At 37.0% G+C, this 20,688-nt stretch overlaps 4 protein-coding genes across 7 annotated transcripts; 1 reads left to right on the forward strand and 3 right to left on the reverse strand.

Annotated features, from left to right (window-relative positions):
• Nucleotides 1–72: 72 nt before the first annotated feature.
• LOC109180332 (uncharacterized protein At2g33490-like) lies at nt 73–7,298 on the reverse strand. 2 transcript variants are annotated; one of them, XM_019329851.1, is made up of 11 exons: nt 7,023–7,298; nt 4,823–4,895; nt 4,429–4,503; nt 4,224–4,285; nt 4,072–4,140; nt 3,011–3,039; nt 2,733–2,922; nt 2,410–2,634; nt 2,144–2,194; nt 1,026–2,037; nt 73–530 (listed from the first exon to the last, which is right to left on the reverse strand). In XM_019329851.1, exons 1-11 carry the CDS (start codon nt 7,134–7,136, stop codon nt 520–522), a joined length of 1,911 nt encoding a protein of 636 aa, XP_019185396.1. In that variant the 5' UTR covers nt 7,137–7,298; the 3' UTR covers nt 73–519. The 2 variants fall into 2 exon arrangements, with proteins under 2 accessions (XP_019185396.1, XP_019185395.1); XM_019329850.1 differs by having other exon boundaries at nt 73–539; nt 7,023–7,296.
• Nucleotides 7,299–8,500: 1,202 nt separating this feature from the next.
• On the reverse strand, nt 8,501–11,257 carry LOC109180334. 3 transcript variants are annotated; one of them, XM_019329855.1, is made up of 7 exons: nt 10,883–11,257; nt 10,356–10,518; nt 9,988–10,188; nt 9,644–9,889; nt 9,425–9,572; nt 9,058–9,283; nt 8,501–8,915 (listed from the first exon to the last, which is right to left on the reverse strand). In XM_019329855.1, exons 1-7 carry the CDS (start codon nt 11,178–11,180, stop codon nt 8,581–8,583), a joined length of 1,617 nt encoding a protein of 538 aa, XP_019185400.1. In that variant the 5' UTR covers nt 11,181–11,257; the 3' UTR covers nt 8,501–8,580. The 3 variants fall into 3 exon arrangements, with proteins under 3 accessions (XP_019185400.1, XP_019185399.1, XP_019185401.1); XM_019329854.1 differs by having other exon boundaries at nt 8,501–8,924; XM_019329856.1 differs by having other exon boundaries at nt 8,782–8,894; nt 9,062–9,283.
• Nucleotides 11,258–14,477: 3,220 nt separating this feature from the next.
• Nucleotides 14,478–16,994, forward strand: LOC109180337 (zinc finger protein 511). The gene is made up of 4 exons (XM_019329859.1): nt 14,478–14,749; nt 14,838–14,902; nt 15,643–15,841; nt 16,420–16,994. Exons 1-4 carry the CDS (start codon nt 14,621–14,623, stop codon nt 16,807–16,809), a joined length of 783 nt encoding a protein of 260 aa, XP_019185404.1. The 5' UTR covers nt 14,478–14,620; the 3' UTR covers nt 16,810–16,994.
• On the reverse strand, nt 16,958–20,664 carry LOC109180336 (uncharacterized protein YciO). The gene is made up of 9 exons (XM_019329858.1): nt 20,320–20,664; nt 19,126–19,241; nt 18,900–18,953; nt 18,790–18,814; nt 18,532–18,654; nt 17,951–18,117; nt 17,717–17,786; nt 17,532–17,630; nt 16,958–17,189 (listed from the first exon to the last, which is right to left on the reverse strand). The coding sequence occupies exons 1-9, from the start codon at nt 20,536–20,538 to the stop codon at nt 17,136–17,138; spliced, it is 927 nt and encodes a 308-aa protein (XP_019185403.1). The 5' UTR covers nt 20,539–20,664; the 3' UTR covers nt 16,958–17,135.
• Between the last annotated feature and the right edge of the window lie 24 nt (nt 20,665–20,688).

Consider the following 20,688-nt stretch of genomic DNA (forward strand, 5'->3'; position numbering starts at 1 on the left):
TTCTATCATGTGCAATAATAATAAATAAATAAAGGAACGCAGGGAACATATTTGTGGGAATTGTAATCTGGATTGATTAAAGATTTTAGATGACATCCATCCATTTCACCAAATCCACAAACAAAACTCCTGCCTGATCCTGATCCTGATCCCCCAACCAAATACATGCTCGCCAGACACAGAAATGGGTTGGGTAACTGAATTTGCGAGCCATTGGATACAGGGTCCATATTTTACCAACTGGAGCAGATTAGAGTTGCATCAGACAGAGTATGATCACACACACACCCCTTTGATGCTCAATTCTTTTTAAACTACACCAACGGTCAAAACTGTTTGTTGCAAGGATAATACTTGGTGGAAATCATTGCGGAAAAATTCCAACAATTACATCAATCAATTATTCTATTTACAGGTCTTTACCAATATAACCTCAGTGTAAACAGACTCTAGCCTGTGAAGAACCGCAGGAGGTCTGAACCCTTCAGGGGGACCCAGGACGTACGCTGACTGCCAGAATCACCTCCCACCTGCATCCACTGAAGTTCAGATGTTGAATCAGAAAGTACACACATAGGAAAGACAAGTGAGGAGATCAACCTAGTTTAACATAAACCCTAAAATTGTTAGCCTGATTTTCACAAAAGCCCCCACTTGGCTCCACCCTTGAGATGCCCCAACTCTGAGATTTCAGATGATACTTGCTAAAAATCATATAAAAACTCACCCACTGTACACCCAAAAAAAATGGGGTAAAAAACCTCAAACTCCCCTTCCTTGTCTCTTTCATTTCACCCTGGGATCCACTTACCCCCATGAGTCCCAACAATATATACTTTCTAGCTTGCTTTAGGTTCAACATATGAGTACCCCTATCCACTACTGCATTCCCGTCCCAAAACAAGGCAGGAGAAATGAAGCACAAGCCAAAATGATGTAACACATTTTAATAACTAGTTTTTTTCTTTGATAATAGATGTTTTAAGCATATTATTGAAGAATTAAAACCAGGTTATGAAAAATACCTCTAATCTGTCCAGAACTGGAAGCTACTCCTGAAAGAGTTGATAGGTTTGATAGAGAAAGAGGTGATAGTGGAGGAGATGATACAATTTCAGCATTGTCTTTCATTTGAGGAGATTCCAACAGTTTGGACACATGTAATGCCATTGCCCTCTGATTGCTGGAGGGTATGGAGAAACTACGAGGAACCGTTAGTGGTGGAGGTGGGAGTGCAGAACCTGAATTTGATACCTGCAAAGGGCTACGATTTGATGGAGACACTTCTTGATTCCGATCAACCAAGGGGACAGAGTGTCCAATCAGAGCAGTAGTTCCTGGCTTGGAAGCTAAAGAGCCAGGGGGGCGAGGGAGCTCATGAAGCTCACTTATTTTGGGTGAAGATATGAGGGGTGGTGAGGCACTGTGGGAGACATCTATAGTTGAAGGTGGTTGGACCATTGGTCCTCCATAGATAGATCCAGATTCTGGTTGCATCTTTTCAGCAGAGCCAATAGGACCACTGGCAGACAACAAAGGCTTGCTAGATGATGGTTTACTTGCTAATGGACCAGAAAAAGAATGTCTCTTTGTCTTCTTAACATCAAATGCATTTTGTGTCTCACATTGTGGAAGAGAAGTTCCCTCTATCGAAGGAGGGGGTAGAGGCATGGAGAGATTGTTACTGTTGCTGTCTTTGAATATGGATTGAGCTTTTGAAGAAACACCACGTATTGACAAATTACTATTGAATTTGCCATAATCATCAGTGTCAAGCGGGGATGAATGCCACAAGGTGTTGGTACTCGCAGTAAGGTTTGTAACACTTGAATGGAGGAAGGAGCCACTTATCCTTGCAGTTAAGCTTTTTGCATCGGTTGGAGTTGGTAGCACATATGTATGAAATTTTTGTGCAGATGCCTGAGCTTCTTTAATCCTATCAGTTATATCCATCTTCTCGGGAAAAATTGGAGCAGAATGGCTGGTAACCCGAGGTTGTCGACTAAAAATATGATCTGGGTTTTTGCCAATGTTTATCTGCAACCCAGATATAATATGAATTGTTAAATTCACAAACCAGAGCAATGAATGATTAATTTACTTGAAACCCAAAGCCTTTAAAAATTGTAATCCAGGAAATCACCTCAATATCTTCCATTCCTGAAGTTTGTGTACTCGGAGCAGCATGATCCAACTGCAGAATCCACCATATCAGAGCAAACTAATCAAATGATAATCTAAGGATCAAGTAAACTTACACTGGAGTCAGACAAATCCTAATCATTTTCAAGAATAAATATGAAAATTTACACCCAAGAAAACAGTATAAAATTGCAAATCTAACAATTCAAAGATTTAGCAAGATTTCTCTAAAATGATCCCTGAATGATGGATACAAAGCAAAGGTACCTCTGTTGAGTTCCTCAAGCTGCAAGCATCATTTAGGTCCTGCTTATGTTTTCGATAGTCAAAGCTTAGTTCTCCTTCATCATTGGCATCATATCTCTTCCTTGCATTATCATCCGCATCATCTAGTCCACTGACTTGGTAATCTATGTGTTGCTTATCAGCAACCATCTTTACTTGCGGATCAACAGCTTCAAGAAATTTGAGTCCCTTCTGGAAGAAGTTTAACTAGTCCAAGAGAAACAAAGCATAGTGGAATATACATAATTAACATATTTGCTAAAGATGAGTTATAATGTATGAACCTATAAAGAGAAAAATGGCACCTGTGCTGCATGATGACGGGCTGCTTGGGTTAAAAGACTGCGGCATTGCCCTTGTTTCAGAGATTCCACACGAAAGATGCAGAGTCTTGCCATTTCATCATATTCTTCACGAGCAGCCTGCAATTTCTGTGAAGTAAAATTCTCTCCCTTTCCACTTTTACCCCTTGTTATCAGGTACTCATACACCTCCCTTCAGATTATACAAAATGCCTATAAGTTTGACAAAATCTAGGAAACACTCAACACCTATACGCTATAGCTAAATGGAAATGAATTACCTTTTCTCATCACATTGTAGTTTCATCTCCTGTACCAACCAGAAGAAATGTAAATCACTAAGGATTGTAGAACTAAGAACGAGCTAGGAAATTTCAAGGATATATGAGATGAACTTCAATATAACTTTTACCTTAGCTCATTCTGCTCAATTATTACTCAACACACTAACATATTGCATCTACCTCATAAATTAGAATAAAGAACAGACGAGGAAATCTCAAGGATAGGTAAGTTTCAAAATGACTTTTAGTTCATTCTGCTGATAGTATCCTTAACAACATTAACACAAACTCATCACTGCAATTTTCAAAGATCATCTTTACTAGCACCGGACATGCTTTATGGTCCAAATACCAGCCTTCAACTGTGCCTATGGCTATTTAAAATACCATGCACATGTTTATCAAGTAAAATCAGAAATTATCAGCTACTAAGGTTGTGCCTGGTAGACTTAAATGAAATCATGAGAATGGAATGGCATGAGGAATGACAATAGATCAGGAATGGAAAGATTTTTATTTTATTTTTTAATTCTTATTACTGTGCTTTGTATATGTTGGAATGGAACACCAGAATGGAATGAAAATTATTATAAAGGTAAAATGTATGCTAATAAAAACAATTCAATAATCAAATTAATTTTTAGATATGATATAGATACCCATGATTTTAAAAAATGTACAAGGAAATTCTTGTATAATACATACTTCATATTTCATAAAAGTTAGCAGTATAATCTTTTTAAGAGAATAAATAGAATTTGACAAATTGACTTAGCTTTATAAATAATATAAGAATTTGAAGAATTAGGGTAGAAATAATCGAGGGTCATTTCCGTTCATTCCAACATATAAAGCAATGGAAATTCATCAAAATCTAGAATCTCAATTCAATTCCATAGTCATTCCTGCATACCACACTCTACATTAATGTGCTTAGGTTCTCCCGATCAGTACCCTATTTAAAATACATTGAGGGCAACAAAAGGAAGAGGAAGGAAGAGAATTTAACAAGATGAGATGAAGGAAGTAGTTGTTAATCACAGAGTCAAAAAATGTACCTCCACTTTCCGAAGCTCACTTAGAAGGGACTCTGATGGATTAGTGATGGTTAGTATAATATGTGAACGCTGCAACATAAAGATTAGCAAGTCATGAACTTCTTTCTGTTCAAACCATGATACTCATGATAAACACAGCGATATGCACTAACATAGCCATCAACAAGTTTCTGCAGTTCCAGCTGCGCTCTTCCAAGCACTGAGAATGCTCTACCTGCATATGTATAACAATTAAAACCACACTCCATACAACTAGTCTAAGTGACCAACTAATAGGAACAGTACCAGGTCGCATCCAATCAATAAATAAGTAGCATGCAGAAAAAGGACCAAGTGTGAAAAGGTAATTTCACTTACGACTTTCTAAATCACCATGTAATGCAATCTTCTCCAGTAGGCAGTTCCCCATTTCCATTAATGACTCAGAAAACTCTGAAAAGCAGAAGCTTAATATTTGACAATTGATTTACAACATCAATGGCAAGTTGATGGGACTGAAGACCATCCTAAATTTCTAATGTAACTGGGTTCTATTAAATAATACTCTCGTATCATATATTCTCCAAAATGATACAGGACTGATTTTAGAAACTGATTAAACCCAAACTGTAAGATCACCCTGGTCTTCAAAGTACTAATTGACATCAAAAACAAAATCCATTTTGAGAAAGATAAAGTGTAAAGGTATTCCCCTTCCGAAATTATCATAATTAGTTTCTCAAAACAAACAGTAAGGTTTAACGTCTAATACCATAGGCACTATTTGCTGCTGCAGCTGCTGCAGAAAGTAAGCTATCATAGCAGTTCCTCATGTCTTTCATATCCTGAAAGACATTCAAATTAGATAAACTTATATCATTAAAGAAACTAAGAAAGGAGATGTAAGAAGAATCAAAGATGCCTTATAATGAAAACAAAAAGTACTGTAGCCCTTAAGGACAGAATACAAATAGAAGCAGTAAATCTTTACAGAACTTGCAAGTAAGAGAAGCATGCCAGGAACCAGAAATACACCAAATCACATTTTATAATTAGGTAATTAAAGATCAGAACTTTTGGAATATTGCAACCCATCAGATTCTTTTTCGTATACTAAGGAACATCAAAAGGGTAGTTAGACTTGGTCCCACTGCCATGTTGTGATTTCGGGAACATATAAAAATTGATTGTATTTGTAATTATACTTTGCATTATAAAGAATCAGTTGCAACTTGAAATAACAAATGAAAATATGCTTTCATTTTATAAATTAACACCAAATCTATTACGAATGTTAAATCAGTGTGGGCATCTATAACAGTTCAATACAACATATGTACATGGGGCGTGAAGGTAATTCTTCTGACACTGGAATAAGATTGACAAAGGAGGTCAAGTTTAAATTTTGAAAACATGTGAATTCATAGTTTGCATGATTCTAACTCACACGGTCCAACTGTTGTTGAAAGGCAGCTAAGAATTAGAAGCTGTGACCAGTGACCCTATTATCTAGCGCTAGAAGCTTCGCCAGAAGCAAGCAAGATGAGGTCACTCTACTTCATAGACAAGGCTAGTTCCGTACTTGACTTAAAAGCTCGTGTAGTAGTCACCCCAATCTCGGTCAAAGTACCTACGAGGTTCCTATACTATAGCGTTTTGTTCAATTTAGTCCTTATACCTTTATTTTGTTCAATTTAGTCCTTGTACTTTCAAAAGTGGTGCAATTAAGGGCAATAGTTAACGGTGTTAATATTACTGTTAACTTAGGTTACGTGGCGTTGACGATATTTATATTCCTACTTATATATTACTTTATAAATATTTAAAATTAATTATTTTTACCACCAATATATTAAATTAGTATGTCCAAAATAAATAATTACAACCATGTTCCTAATGATATTTGGACAATTGTCCTTAGTTTCACCATTTTTTAAAGTATAGGGACTAAACTAAACAAAATAAAGGTATAAGGACTAAATTGAACAAAACACTGTAATACAGGGATTTCATAGGTACTTTGACCCCCCAATCTCTAAAGGGGCTTATGCACTCCACTCATTGTCTACTAAACGAGCGTTAGAGCGAGCGAAGCCCTCAATTTAACAAGAAAATGGATGCGTGTTAGCTAAACGAACAAGGAAGATGCGTAGCATCACTTACTCAGGCACAATGGCTTCTTATTAACATTTAACCTATAGCGTCTTCCGCATTAGAATCTGTTGCTTGTTCCCTCATCATAGTCTTTCATTTCCGCTTAACTTCCCCGGTTTGTGGGATTAATTGATTGAATACCCGAGAACCATAAGCTTTCCTAGAAAGAGCTTCTAGGGCATAAAGCATTTAAAGTGAGATTAAGTAGTTCATTCAACATGAGAATAGCTAAGCAGCTACATTGCAGCGGAAGTACACACAGACCAAGACCTTTCCACGAATTCCAGCATACTAGGCTCTCGGAGACACCAAAAGAAACAAACTTTCTGATAAGTCAAAACGGTTAACAGTGCAATTCGGACACCGGAACTAGATCGATTAAAGGGGTCGAGTTTAAATTTTGAAAACACGTAACTTCATGGTTTTCATGATTCTAACTCACACAGTCCAACAATTGTCGAGAGGCAGCTAAGAATTAGAAGCTGTGACGGCATTTAAAGTGAGATTAAGTAGTTCATCCAACTCGAGCATAAGCTAAGCAGCTACATTGCAGTGAAAGTACACAGAGACCGAGACCTTTCCAGAATACTAGCCTCTCGGAAACACCCACCCAAAAGAAACAAACTTTCTGATAAGTCGATACATTTAACAGTGGAATTAAATTAAAACAAGAGAAGAGGAGTCCAAGAAACAGAAATTCACCTAGGGAAATTGGCCTCTAGAACCCTAATTGCAAATTATATTCGAGAAACGCATGAGAAATAATAATATAGCGAAGAAAAAGAATGAGAGCAGAAATAGAAAGAAAGACGGGGGACCTGGGAAGCTTGGGCGAGGCCATCAGAGTGAGACAGAATCTGAAGATCTTTTTTGTCCTTGGGATCGTTCTTGTGCAATGCGAATTTCTTCAGCTTGCCCAAGGATGACTTCATTTCAATGAATTCTGGAGAGAGAAAGAACAAAGGTTGAAATGTTTCTCTATCTGTCAGTGAGTGTGGTGAGTTTATTCTGTTTTCGCCGGAAGATCGAGCGGAGTCATGAAGCGAAAATCGCGAAATTTTAAAGGAAAAATTAAATAAAGTGAAAGGTGGAAAATTCTAACGTTATATGCTAAGCCAAACTTATAATGCGGCAACACTGTGCCGTGGGATGACCAATTCCGTGAGTCAAAACGAATAATTTGAACCAGCTAGCTCCTTGTAAAATATAATAGGGTTTTAGCAATTAAGTATTAGTTGATAATTAATACGGAGTATCTGTTTTATTCTTTCAAAAGGCTGAATCCCAATCCTAAGTACATGTTTTATTAACAAGTAGTACTTGTGGTTTATATAGAGTTATTTAGTAAATTAATTGGTTCATGAATATACATGTGGTAAATTAGTTAGTTTAACGGTGTTTATTTATTCTGTCGTGACTAATAGACAAGTTTATTGATCATATTCAGTAATCTTAATTATAACAAAGTGTTTTGTTTTCAAATTACTAATGACCCGTTTAATTGGTGAAAAATATTTTATATGCTCATAACGTGTCCAACTTATTGAAAAATAAAGTGAAACATTAAATTTCTTTGTAAAATTTAATAATTTACGAATTATTTATATTTATTTTAATTACACTTTATTAGAGTTATATTTTTATCCTATTGTTGACCATTTGGCCTTCATGAGAGTTAATTATATTTGTTTAAGGGTTACTTAATTATATAATTATTGATCCTATTGAGATTTTTGGAAAAATTATAAACTACTAAAATATATAGATAATAAAGAAGAAGATGATTTAACAAACTTAGTAAATATTAGATAGATTTTACAAGTTTTCTTTATATATATTTAAAAAAAAAATAGATTTTACATACAAACTCAATATTTTAGTGATGTAGCAAAATGTAAAGATAAATATATTTTATGTTTTCGAGTAAGATGTTTATGGTTTATTAGCTAGTAAAAATGTTAAAATGTATGAAGGTGATGAGAAATTATTAAAAAAAAAAAAAAAACATTTTGTTTAGAGTAGGTAGTTATTATTATTATTGGGGTGTGAGAGTGAGTGTATATATATCATATAAGAATATGAATATGAATATCAATTTATAATTCAAAGAGTCAATATCTCACTATCGGAGTTCGATCATGTAACATTTCCTAAAAAGAGTCACAAAAGTGCTTGACATATTAACAAGATATTAACTTATGCAGGTGTGCGACATGTGTGATGGTGAGAGTTGACGCCAAACTGTGATATGTATGTAGTACTCCATAATTGAATGCAAAAATAGGAAATGAATCTTAGTTGGTATTGTGGTGTGTCGACGCGATATGATATAGGAGTATAATATAATAGTCAGTACAAGCTAATTAAGGTTAAAATTTAAATGATGAGTTTGAGAGTTACTACAGTATCCTTCCTGGAATTGCAGAATGTACGTAGTTGGTTAACATCGAAAGTCCCAAAAGCAGAAAGGCGGATGCCATAGGCTTCCATCCTGCGGATATCCCGTGAAATGGGTGACTGCCATATGCCATCCCACCAAGCAGGAGGAAGAAGTGGTGTGTAGGCACACTGGTTGGATTGAGTGTGGCAACTCAATGGCCCTGCAAATCTGTTCCACGCATGTCCCCAACCTATCTGATTCCTCCCCAACCCATCAGAAACCAAGTTCCTTTGGAAGCTACTTAGGAAACTCAAACTTTTTGAAGAATTATCTACTTCTTCTGATGATCAATCAATTCAAACACAATTAGCTAGCTAGCTAGATAGGAACTAACACAACCCCATTATCTCAGATCATCTCATTCATAGATAAGTACTGATAATCGAATTAGGATAGGATGGAAATTAAATTACCTGCAAGATGGTAAGCTGCCCCCAATGCTGCAATCAACTGTGCATATGTAGTCCCCACACGCCTGTGAGCCCCAGAAATAACAGCATGTTTTGCCCGCGAAGCAAGAAAAAAATCAACAAAGGCAACCCATCTTGGTGCTGGACCCCAATCCTTGCTTCTAAACTTATTTAATTTTCCTGTTGTTTTTTGAGCTCCTTCAAAATGTTTGTAATCAAAGTGCAGAACCTGACAAAACCCAACCCGATAAATGCTTCACAAATATAATATAATGGAACCATGCACAATTAAGTACGTACGTACTAATCAGATGTTAAATTAATTAGTTGTCTAAAAATAAAAATACGAGGCCATCACCTACATACCTACCTCTGCAAACTCATTTAAGTATGGAGCAATGTCTTTCACCAAAGAAGGTGTATCTGAAACAACAACAACTCTGGGTTTTGAACTTAGTTTAAGATTGGCTGCAGCTTTTTTTATGCAACCCAATGCTGCCCGAACTGCTCTCACTGACCTGATAGATAAAACACAATACATATATCATACAGCAAGCACTAGCTAGCTAGCTTGTACATATATACATACCTGTTTGTAAGCATCCGCATGTGCAGAGCTATATCGGGGTCAGCATCACCTTTAAGGACTGATTGCACACCACGTTCTACAACTTGCGAAGGAGATATTAGAACTCTCATTAACTCCCCAAATACATTTGGCCTATTATGAAGGTCTTCAGATCTCCCAAATAAAGCAGTGGCAGCTATCCTCATGTCATCATGTATATTCTTCAAAAAAAATTGAGCAGCCAAAGCGTCTGTTGTGTTTTGTAACCTAATAATAATGCAAAGGAATTGAAGTCAGCTCGATCAGCTGGCATTGCATTGTCTTTATATATAATTTGGATTTGGATGCATTAATTAATTAGGTACCATATGATAGGCTGTTTCCATCTCCTGAAATTGCTGCACAGAACATTAGTTCGCCTTGGCTTTAGGAAGTCATCAATTCTGATGACTAGATGCCTTCCATATTTTGTCAAACAACCATTCTGTCGCCAAAGATGCTTGATTTCATTCATGGTGAAGGCAACATCAGAGTAAGAAATGAATTCCCCAAAGGGAAACCTGCCCCTGATCGAATTATTAAGTTTAATTTGTTTATTTATAATGATCTCCGGCCTCCTCAATCTTTAATCACAACTGCATGCATGCGCTGGTAGCCTAGTCATATGAGAAAAGTATGTAGTACGTATGAAGTATATAACGCACAGGAATAAAAGGCTTTATCAGAGACCGACCTGGTTTGCCCAATAATCAGAGACCGGTTCAACATCACACTCAGTGCCGCCCCACTTAAAATCTTGTACATTTCGTTCCCAAAACCTGCTTCTGATGCCTTGCCCAACACAAACCCATGTCTGCAGAACTCCTTAGGCGAAAGTTTTCTCACTCTCGGGGCACCTAATAATAATAATAATAACTAAGAGCATGCCAACATTATTTGCACTTTATATATATGCAACTCGATCTCTTTCTTTCTTTACTTTTGCTTTCCCTTTTCCAGCTACTTAATTATAGTTAATAGTTCCCTCAAATAATTAATTATTATTATATTATAACTTCACTTCATTTGAATGTTCATCTTCCATTTTGGGAATAGGCAACACTTAGTCTAGTCAAAGGGAAAATGTTTCGTGAAAACAAATTTAGTCAAGCCCAACATTGTAAATTGTAATTAATTCCCACCACAATCTAATCTAGTATTACTGCGCGCAATTTAATTTAATTTAATCTAGATTTACTCAACTAACTATTCGTACTATACCATTTATGGCAAAGTGATTTTGGATGATTTTTCTGACCCTGAGAGCTTCCTCCAGAGACCCTCCGCGAAAGACCTCGCCCATCTCTTCAACTGTTGCGCATGTTTTGTTTCCTCCAACATCGGACCTGGTACTAGTATCAGCTACCTTGGCTACAACGGCTGCTTTGAGTGGGAGGTCGTCGGATCTTGATGAGGTGAGAAGTAATAAGCCAACGAGTGTGGAGAACGCACTGCTCAGCAGCAAGCAGCGCAGGGCAAGGCGCCTCCGTCGCCATCTAACTCCGACCACCACCCTCATATCTATATGTTAGCTACTAAGGGCCAATCACTTGAGCTGATACCGAGGAAACAACGCTGTTTAGGTCGTGATTTGTTAAACCGCACGTGCTACTCTACAGCTGTGCTGGCCTTAAAAGATTATTTTGTCCTTAATTTTTAAGGCACAACAATAGACATGGTAGAAATTTGAAATTCGAAGCATCACAAATGACTAGTTTGAAAGTTTTTTTTTTTTAATAATTAATTTTAATAATAAATTTTATAAAAAATTGAAAAAAATTAAATAAAAAATAAAATAAAATCGTTTTTATTTTTAAAAAAAAAATTTAAATAAAAATTTATTATTAAAATTTATTAAAAATGATTTAAAATTTATTAAAAATGCCAACTCAGCTGCCACGTAAGCAGATAACCTGGTAAAATTGAGGGTAACCTGCTATCAGGTAAAATTGCACATTTTTAGAGTGTTCAGTGGCCTAATTGTACTTTTTTTCGTTCAGTGGCTTAATTGCATTTTCAAGTTACGTTCAGTGGCCAATTTGAACCTTATTCCAAGATTATTTTGTCCTTAATTTTTAAGCACAACAATAGACATGATAGAAATTTGAAATTCGAAGCATTACAAATGACTAATTTGAAAGTTTTTTTTTGTTTTTTCTTTTTGAAACCAATATACAGAATATTATTAATAGCTCACAAGAGGAGTAATACAAGAGGATGGATTAGAAAATCACGACCCCAAAACAGACGAGGAATCAGTTGTCCGTGTAAGAACATGAGCCACGTGATTTGCTGACCTCTTGACATGACGAACCTTCACGTTCCCAATGTCACTAGCAATTTGATAACATTGCTTCACAATCAAACCAATATAAGAAAAATCTAACAAACGGGAATTAGGAAATTACCAGCGTATATCGTGGCCTCTTTCTAGGTAGTGCTTAGAGAGTTTCTCCCTAGGTGTCTAGGGTTTTCCTATCTCACTATGGCGGTTTTCATCAATCTGCGACGTGCATCCTATCTCCACGACGTCTGTCTGGGTATTTATCTGTGCATGTTGTATCTGCATGTTTTCATGTTCAATCCGTGTGATAGCCTTTGCGATCTGAGTGTTGTTCCTTACGATCTACCACCGGCGAGTCCCATCTTCATCCATCTTGCATGCAACGTTACCTCTGATTCATCCGTTCATATCGTCCTATACATCCTAGCTGCGAGTGTTTTTCTTATCGACCATCTTGTACGCGATCTCTGTTCCGACCAATTTGAAAGTTAAAAGACTAAACATGGTGAAACAACCAAACTTGGAGTACCTATGATGACATTAACTCTTTTTATTTTTTATTTTTTTAAAGAGAAATTTTCAATTTTGATCCTTTAACTATTATACTTGAATGTGAATCACATTTGGTAAGTCACATTGACCTATATGCATCCAAAATGCTTCATTGGACTCTAATTCCAAAATGCATGAAAATACTCAAACAAAGCAATTAAGTAAGAGATCTTTCACAATGATATCTACATTTTGGGGCTTGAAAATGAGATTAAATATGGAGTAAAGTGCAAGTAAAATGAGTTCAAACATACACTCATCATGGACCCTAGTTGGTCCCGCCAATGGTAACGTCTCTTTTGACGATTATAATGCCTATCATATCTCTCGTGTCTTCCTGGTGAGGACCTAATCCTCGCGAACTAGTCCGACTCTCGCCTTGCCAATTAAGACGTTCTTGCGAGTTCGAAGAACGCTCACTTTGTAACTCGGCTATTTTGACATATCTCGAGTTTGATTGCATCAAAAGATATGGGTAATACTGGTAGAAACTAGGAACACGTGCTTTTCGTAGCGTTCCTCATAGAGGAGCATGGTTTTATCGAGGTCATGTCCACCGTAAACTGGGTATGGAAATACAAAACGGGGGTTAAAAAGTAGTAGTATTACTGCTCGTTGCGCTATACCTAAAATGGTATGTATAAAGCCCAAAGAAGCATTGTTTTATCGAGGCCATGTCCACCATAAACTGGATACGGAAGTACATAACGGGGGGTTACTTTGCCATGTCCACCATAAACTGGATATGGAAGTACAGAACGGAGGGTTAAAAAAGTAATAGTATTATTGCTCGTGGCGCTAGTACTAAAATGGTATGTAATTAGGAATAATATTGTAGTTAGTGAGAGTCAAACCCTAGTGTTCTTATTAGAAGGAAGGACTAGTGAATACCAAACTAGGATGTATTGTAAAGAGTAAAGACCAAGAGATGCCTTTTAAGAGAAAACCATGGTGCCTTATAATGTTGAAGACTTTCCAGATGTTTGACAAGTGTACAATATCAGCTAGTTTTCATTCGTGGTTACACATGTATCCCCCACTACTTTTCTTCTAGCGCACTTCTTATGCATAAATGGAAGTTAGTACTTAGTAGAGAGTAGAGACCTCTTGAGTCATTTTAGAAGTGCTGTATCAAAGACATTTTTAAAGGGGTAAAGAGAAAATTTCAATTTTGGTCATATTACTATAGGGGCTTTGTTAATTTCAACACCTAACTTTCAAAAGTGTCAATTTAGTACCTTGAGTATGTAATTTTTGTCACTCTGGTCAAATTGCCGGCCAAATTTCGCCGGAAAATTTTAATAGTTGAAATAATGAGGTATTTTAGTCATTTCACATCTCTTTTCTTCTTCTCCGGCAAGTATACCATGTTTCAGTTGTTTCCGGCGAGTTCTCCCGACTTCGAAAGTACAGGCGAAGCGGTTCAAGGCCACTTTTAAAACCAAAACAAATCTAAACGCCACTTTTGCGAGCTTAACGGAATCAATGACCAAAGCATTTTGACTGGTAGCCTCCTTAGACCAGGCATCGCCGACGTTGGGGAACCATCGTGGAGGACCAAATCGAAGGTTCTGCAGCCATTCTAGCATTTTCTTCCGCCCAATGGAGGTGTCGGCGAAGAAAGAAAAAATGGTAAAATGATTAAATATTCTCATTATTTTACCTATTAAAATTTTTTGACGAAATTTGGCCGATAATTTGACAGAGCGATCAAAATTAACAAAAATTACATACTCAAAGATATTAAATTGACACTTTTAAAAGTTAGGTACTGAAATTAACAAAACTCTATAATCATATAACTAAAATTGAAATTTTCTCAAGGGGTAAATGTTGCAAGGAGATTTCGAGGGCATTTTCAAAATTCAAAAATAAGAACATGGACCATTAAATGGGCTTTCAACACGAGGCCATATGGGCCCAACCCGACATTCAAAATGAAGAAGAAAGTACAGGGCAGTGTAATTAAAATTCTGTAAATGATATGATTATTAAGAAGAAAGTTCCCCAACGGGTGCAGAAACGTAATGAAATTCAAATAGAGCAAATTTTCGCACAGAGATTGGGGCTGAGTGAGAGAGATCGCGTGTTACAGAATCGGGGAGTGTACTCACGTCACGGCTATGGCGATGGAGCTAGAAAGGGCTGTGCGGCTGGAGTTTCCTTTTTGGAGTCCGGCTCGTAGACGGTACGGTCCAGATGATCCCTTTTTTGCTGCTGGCAACATCGAAAGACAACTTCTCGCCAAACAGGTTGAGGCCTATTCTTCTGACTTATTAGTGCTATTTCTGTACTACAGTACTTTTTCTTATGTTAGGCTTTGGCATTTCGTAACATCAGGTAGCACTGGATTTGACTGAAGCAGAGAAGCAGGTGGTTCGAAATATGGATTACGGAGAAAGCAGGTGCATTATCTTAAAACTTGAGTAGATATTTCCATTTCTCGGCTATATTTCGGATTTTGTGGGAGAGAACCTCAAGTCATCATAAGAGACAATGACTTCATGAATTTTTATTTGTGGCTATTTAATAATATGATTATGAATCGCGGCCGATAATAAGTAAAATCTTATGAGAAACAAATCATTTCAAGGTCCAAGGGGAATATATTTCACAGTTAAGTTGCACAGGTTGCTGAATTTGGTATCAGAAATTTACCTTAACATATAGAGAACTTGAATTATGCATCTCCCTTGGGAAGTAATTTCTTGAAAGACTTGGTGTATTTTTGCTGCAGATATAAACAATATCAAGTATAATTAGTTGATATACAATTGATAAGTTGGTATTTGCCACTGATTTTTCCAGTTAAACATGACCTGGTCCCACGCATTTTTTATACTGCCACTTTTTAATACTCCATATCTTGTTTCTCTCTGCAAAGTTGTTATCAATAAATCTCTCTAAATGGATTTCATGTTGTTTAGCTGCTTGACTAGTCTACTTCACAGACTGCAAAAAAATGACTTGAGATGTTCAAAGTGTTATGTTCAAATAGTTGGGGTGGTTTGGCCTCACTTCATGTAATTTTGTTGTTTTGTTCCGTTGCATCCTTTGTGTGGAATCTATATACATAGTTAAAGGACTCAGTAGTCACTAGTCAGGAATACAACACTGAATCCAATTGCAACCTACCTCTGATCAGTGATGTCTTCTGTCCAATCATTGGGTGTTGTGCATGGTTGCGGTCTTTGGATGACTTTGAAGATCACTACAATGCACGGCATTCTGCATCTTGCTCCGTCTGCTCGAGAGTTTACCCCACATCACGCCTGCTGAGCATACATATATCTGAAGCTCATGATTCATTCTTTAAGGCAAAAGTTGCCCGTGGGTTTGCCATGGTAAGGTCTTTCTTCATCCTATTCTACTGCTGCATTTTAAAATACATTTTTTCCGGAGTTTGTCTTCTAAAAATGAATGCCTTCCTTGATTTTATATTTGTTGATAGAGTTTACCGAGTATTTTTATATTATTATTTTAATAAATAAGTTACTTTTCCTATTTAATGCTCTTTGGTGTTTGTGACATGTTTCAAGTATGTTCCACTAGTGATCCTGCTGCATTTGTTGTCTGTTTAGCAAAGTTGAAAAAATCGCTAGGCGCCTGGGGACCGCCTAGAGCGCCTAGGAGGCTGGGCGCGATTTTTGCAACAGTGCTCTTTAGTAAACAAACAGGCAATTCAAGGCACATACTCTTCCCCTCTTTCCTCACTTTTTTCATAGTTGATATGTAAGTTTTTCAGAAATTTTCATACTTCCCCAAATTTTAATAGAACATAAGTGGAAGTTTTATCTTGAGGAATCCTGCAATGATCTGGAATTTGTGCTTATCTTCACATGCTGATGCAGAAAATTAAGAACATATCTTGGGTGCATCATATTAAATGTGGTTATTTACTTATTAGTTTGGTGCTGTGCAGTATGAATGCCTTGTGGAAGGCTGTGGTGCTAAACTGAATAGCTACAAAATCCGGCTACAGCACCTGGTTGACAAGCATAAATTTCCAGCTTCCTATGAGTTCTTCAGAAAAGCCCATCCATCAAAGAAAAGAAGACAGAAAAACCAACTGCGGCAAGCATCATTTAAGACAGAGCAAGACTCGAATGCAATGCAAGTGGAGGATATGGACAAACTTGTTTCAGCAGTCTCAAAATTAAGCACTTCAGACTCTCCTTCGACCATCAGTTTTGGTCGTAATAGAAATCGTGGCTTGGCTTTCATGCCTCGAGCAGTTCAGTGTGAGAGAAGACCAAGACCAGACTCCTCCCAGTCCTCCTCAGTTGGTGGTGCATTAAATCGGAGAAAGTAACAGGAGGTTAGGGGTGCATCTGATTTGAGTTGTTTTATTGTATGGAGTCAAATTTTAGACTTTGTTTGACCAATACGCTTCATTTCGTTTTGTTGATTATGAATTATGAGAGTAGCCTGAGACGATTGTCTATTTTGCAAAGGAGGTATGAAAAAGAAGTAAAGGAGCAGGATTTTCATACATTATATTGAAGCTCTTAAATGGAGGTGGTAGTTGTAGGAAAAAAAAAAGGAAGAAACATTATGGCCTGGCTACACACACAAGTACCACAGGATAATGATAATATTTGAATATTTCACTTCTTGCACCATTCGGATTTAGCATCGTTATTTTACATCAAAATCCTCTTCACCTGCTACCATCCAAGGTTGTTTCGCACCCTGAAAATAAATAAATATATCGTTAAAAAAAACAAAGCCAGAATTCAAAACATCATATCCAAATTTCCTAACACAATGCCAGCCTAAAGAATATCAGACAATACTACTCTGGGCCTAACTTCTATATTTCCTAACACAAAAGCCAGCCTGGAGAACCTGGTTTTTCTCTCTCATACTCTCATCTCCTCTCTCCTCCAACAAAGCATAAAAACCCACCAAAAACCTACATTCAGGTTGCTCTAACTTACAAGCAGCATATAGTCAGTCATATACAAATGAAGTTTAGATGAAAAATGGACAGCAACCCCCACCAAAACATAGAATAAGGTTGTTGGTTTTTACCTTGCCTTGCCGTATGATTTTAGGATAACTTCCAGTCATATCAACAACAGTTGATGGATCAGCAACTCTAACACCAGCATCGACGACAAAATCTAAGCCCTAAAATGTTATAGACACAGCAAATCATATTACTGAACCCTAATGCAAACTTAAAAACCACTCAGGCCCAAAACAAAAGACTGTACCTCTGGACCATATACATCAGCTATAACAACAGGATCCAGAATCCACTCATTCTCTTTAGGCGACTTGACACTGAGGTAAAAGACAAGTTATATGATCAGGCAGTAATATCCTTACAATTGCCAAACCCATATCATATTCTGTGCAGTGAAATGCTCCAAAATATATAACTTTAACAAAATGCATTCCTAAATAGATAAATTTACTTAATTTTCATTGCAAGTATCCACAGTTACCTTGTGGATATTAAAGGTCCGTCCATCTTGTCCAGGATAGCTTGACACACTGGGTCATCAGGTATGCGAACACCAACATTTTTCCTTGATGCATATTTGGACGTAGTAGTTCCATACCTTGTGCATTGTTTAGGCAGCTCTTTGCTTGCAGTTAAGATGAAAGTATACTGTCACATGAAGCAGGCCTGTTAAAGAAGATGTACAGTGTTCAAAAGCTCTAAGAAACCAATTGTTGCCCCTATATCAGTACCCATCGCAACTTAACATAAAAGGGGACTAATAAGACATTATGAGCATCAAACAATTTCCCACTGCAGATGGTTTTACAACCATCAAAGGAAAAAGAAAAAAAAAAAACACAACTTACTCTCTATGTTTTCATGCTTCACTGTCATATCCTGTATATTTGACCATATGAACTTAAGATGAGAACAACAAAGCAAAGATACAGCATAAAGTCTAACGGTCCACTGCAGCGAACCCATCATAACCCCACAATGTACAAATGCCGGAGTTTTGGAGTAATGAAAATGAATCAAATTGTCTTTAACAAGATCAATATGTTAAACAATCACACTTACAGGGCCAGGCAGGCAATGTTTAACAGCTCGAAAAATGTTGGTAAAACCATGGTCATCGCCACGAGGAAATCCTGTTGTATATTTATCTATGTCCCGTAAGGAATGGCATAAGATACTAAGGGGCTGCAATATAACACAGCAATAAAATAATATTATTGGAATTGACAAATACTCATCAGGACAACAGACTGGTTCATTATTCCAGGGGGCAGGAAAGCTAGCTCAAATTCATAACACATGCTTAGAGCAGGAACTTGCCTTTGTAGCTTCTATGTTTTTAATTCTGCAAAACAGAAGCAAGATTCCAGTCACCAATTCACCACAAGAGTTGACAGCAGAATCTAATGAAAGAAACAAAAGTCACTTACCTACGCAAACGTTCAATTGCAGTGTGGCTCCTCAGATCACAAGCTATTGCATACCTAGTATCATGGCTTACTAGATTAGTTAAGCAACAAAAGCATGAGATAAAACCAAAATGAAATGGCATTGGTGCACTGCAATCATGAAATGTGTTGAAAAACATTTATCCTATTATGATGAATTATCAATAGGGGGGAGAATAACAAACAGCATGGAAGGAATATAACATACACAGTGTCTGTGGGGATCACTCCTACAGCTCCCTCTTTAAGAAGTTGAATAACAGGATCCAATTTCCAAGAGTCTGATCCTGAAGGATCAACTTCAAGGTAGAGTAAACCATCCTCCTGGCACATTCCCAATTATAGAATCAATAAGGCAATCTGCCCATCTATTACTGTAGTGCCAAATTACAAAAAAGGTCTAGGAAATCAAGTGCCTGTGATTGGGAATGTTAAGCCTTATAAAAGACTAATAAGATTGTCACGTGCCATGAGATGTTCTTCCCCCTGTCATAAGTTGCCTTTTACACAAAATGCTCGTAATTCGTCACATGGATACCTCTGCATGGGCACCTGATCATGTGGCTTTCAAGCTACTTAAGTTATCTCCGAGGAAAGGGGAAGTGTGTCATTGGATCACTCAAATGGATCTTATTTGGATTGGTTATGACTAGACAAAGGGATATTTATGATGACTAGATTTTATGTAAGCTCCATGAATAAATCTAGTGTTTGATTATGAAGAAAACTCATCTAGTGTTTGATTATGAAGAAAACTCTTGTGTGCTTGTGGTTTATCAATGTCTTATCAATTCAAGAACAAACTCACCGCTCTAGGAAAGTAAGTAATATGGTAACGGATAACAAAGACGTTTGCAAAATACTAAGATTAGACAATTTAGTTACTTTCCCAAGGCGTTGAGTATCCCCGTGGTTTTTTTTTTTAATACTAAAATAATAATTGATAAACCACAAACACACGAGAGTTTTTTTTTAATACTAAAATAATATTGAAAATTCTTGAATTGATAAACCACAAACACACAAGAGTTCCACAAACAGAGAAGTTCTTCCTAATTAAACATAGATTTATTCATGGAGCTTAAATAAAATCTAGTCATCATAGCCCGCCCAAAGATCCTTTGTCTAGTCCTAACCAATCCAAATAGCAATAGAATGAGAAATAATGTAAAACTTGGAAACTTTATATGACTAGTCTTATCATAAAGAAAAGTCAGTATTTATAGGCTTAAGATAACAACTAAATCTAAGAATCGCAACAAACTCAATCCTATCTCGTAAGAATCTCTACACGTAGAAAATTGAACACATCACGACGCATATGATTAAGCCTCTAGCGTAAAATTTAAGGTTGATCGGTGAAATTATATAGAGAAAATAAGAGGAGAAAACTTAATGAAACCTTAGTGAAACGAGGAGTAGAGTACTTGAGACGTTTAGGGCTCCTCTTAACAACTGCCAAAATTTCGAATTTACGGCTTTGATGTAAAGGAGAAAGTACGACATTCAAATTCGGGAGAGACACGCGTCTCGGTAATAGGCACGGAGAGTGGGAGAGAGAAGAGGGCAGTGTTGCTGCAGCGACGCCACCGCATCGGCATGGCTGCACTATCAACGCCATTCTTTCCGGCCAAACGAGTACATACGACGTCGCCTGCTCTTTTAGAGAGTATGTAATGTAGCCAGCCGAGTGTTCAAACTCCCGGAGAAAACTCTCTATCCGCAGAACGCCCGACTCACTGGACTCTACTACTCCCCAATATTTTTTCTT

Source organism: Ipomoea nil, unplaced genomic scaffold, assembly GCF_001879475.1.
Source record: "Ipomoea nil cultivar Tokyo-kokei standard unplaced genomic scaffold, Asagao_1.1 scaffold1026, whole genome shotgun sequence".
NCBI classification, from domain to species: Eukaryota; Viridiplantae; Streptophyta; class Magnoliopsida; order Solanales; family Convolvulaceae; genus Ipomoea; species Ipomoea nil.

Excerpts from the sequence above, each read along its gene's own strand:
- LOC109180332 (XM_019329850.1), bottom strand. The coding sequence starts at position 7,136 with ATGAAGTCATCCTTGGGCAAGCTGAAGAAATTCGCATTGCACAAGAAC. Across the intron at positions 4,504-4,822 it reads AGCAGCAAATAGTGCCTATG|AGTTTTCTGAGTCATTAATG; the intron begins GTATTAGACGTT and ends TCTGCTTTTCAG. Across the intron at positions 4,141-4,223 it reads AGAAACTTGTTGATGGCTAT|CGTTCACATATTATACTAAC; the intron begins GTTAGTGCATAT and ends TTTATGTTGCAG.
- LOC109180334 (XM_019329854.1), bottom strand. The coding sequence starts at position 11,180 with ATGAGGGTGGTGGTCGGAGTTAGATGGCGACGGAGGCGCCTTGCCCTG. Across the intron at positions 10,519-10,882 it reads AAATCACTTTGCCATAAATG|GTGCCCCGAGAGTGAGAAAA; the intron begins GTATAGTACGAA and ends TATTATTATTAG. Across the intron at positions 9,890-9,987 it reads TGGAAACAGCCTATCATATG|GTTACAAAACACAACAGACG; the intron begins GTACCTAATTAA and ends CATTATTATTAG.
- LOC109180337 (XM_019329859.1), top strand. The coding sequence starts at position 14,621 with ATGGCGATGGAGCTAGAAAGGGCTGTGCGGCTGGAGTTTCCTTTTTGG. Across the intron at positions 14,750-14,837 it reads GACAACTTCTCGCCAAACAG|GTAGCACTGGATTTGACTGA; the intron begins GTTGAGGCCTAT and ends TCGTAACATCAG. Across the intron at positions 14,903-15,642 it reads ATGGATTACGGAGAAAGCAG|TGATGTCTTCTGTCCAATCA; the intron begins GTGCATTATCTT and ends ACCTCTGATCAG.
- LOC109180336 (XM_019329858.1), bottom strand. The coding sequence starts at position 20,538 with ATGGCGTTGATAGTGCAGCCATGCCGATGCGGTGGCGTCGCTGCAGCA. Across the intron at positions 19,242-20,319 it reads CTACTCCTCGTTTCACTAAG|GAGGATGGTTTACTCTACCT; the intron begins GTTTCATTAAGT and ends GGAATGTGCCAG. Across the intron at positions 18,118-18,531 it reads AACATTGCCTGCCTGGCCCT|TATACTTTCATCTTAACTGC; the intron begins GTAAGTGTGATT and ends TTCATGTGACAG.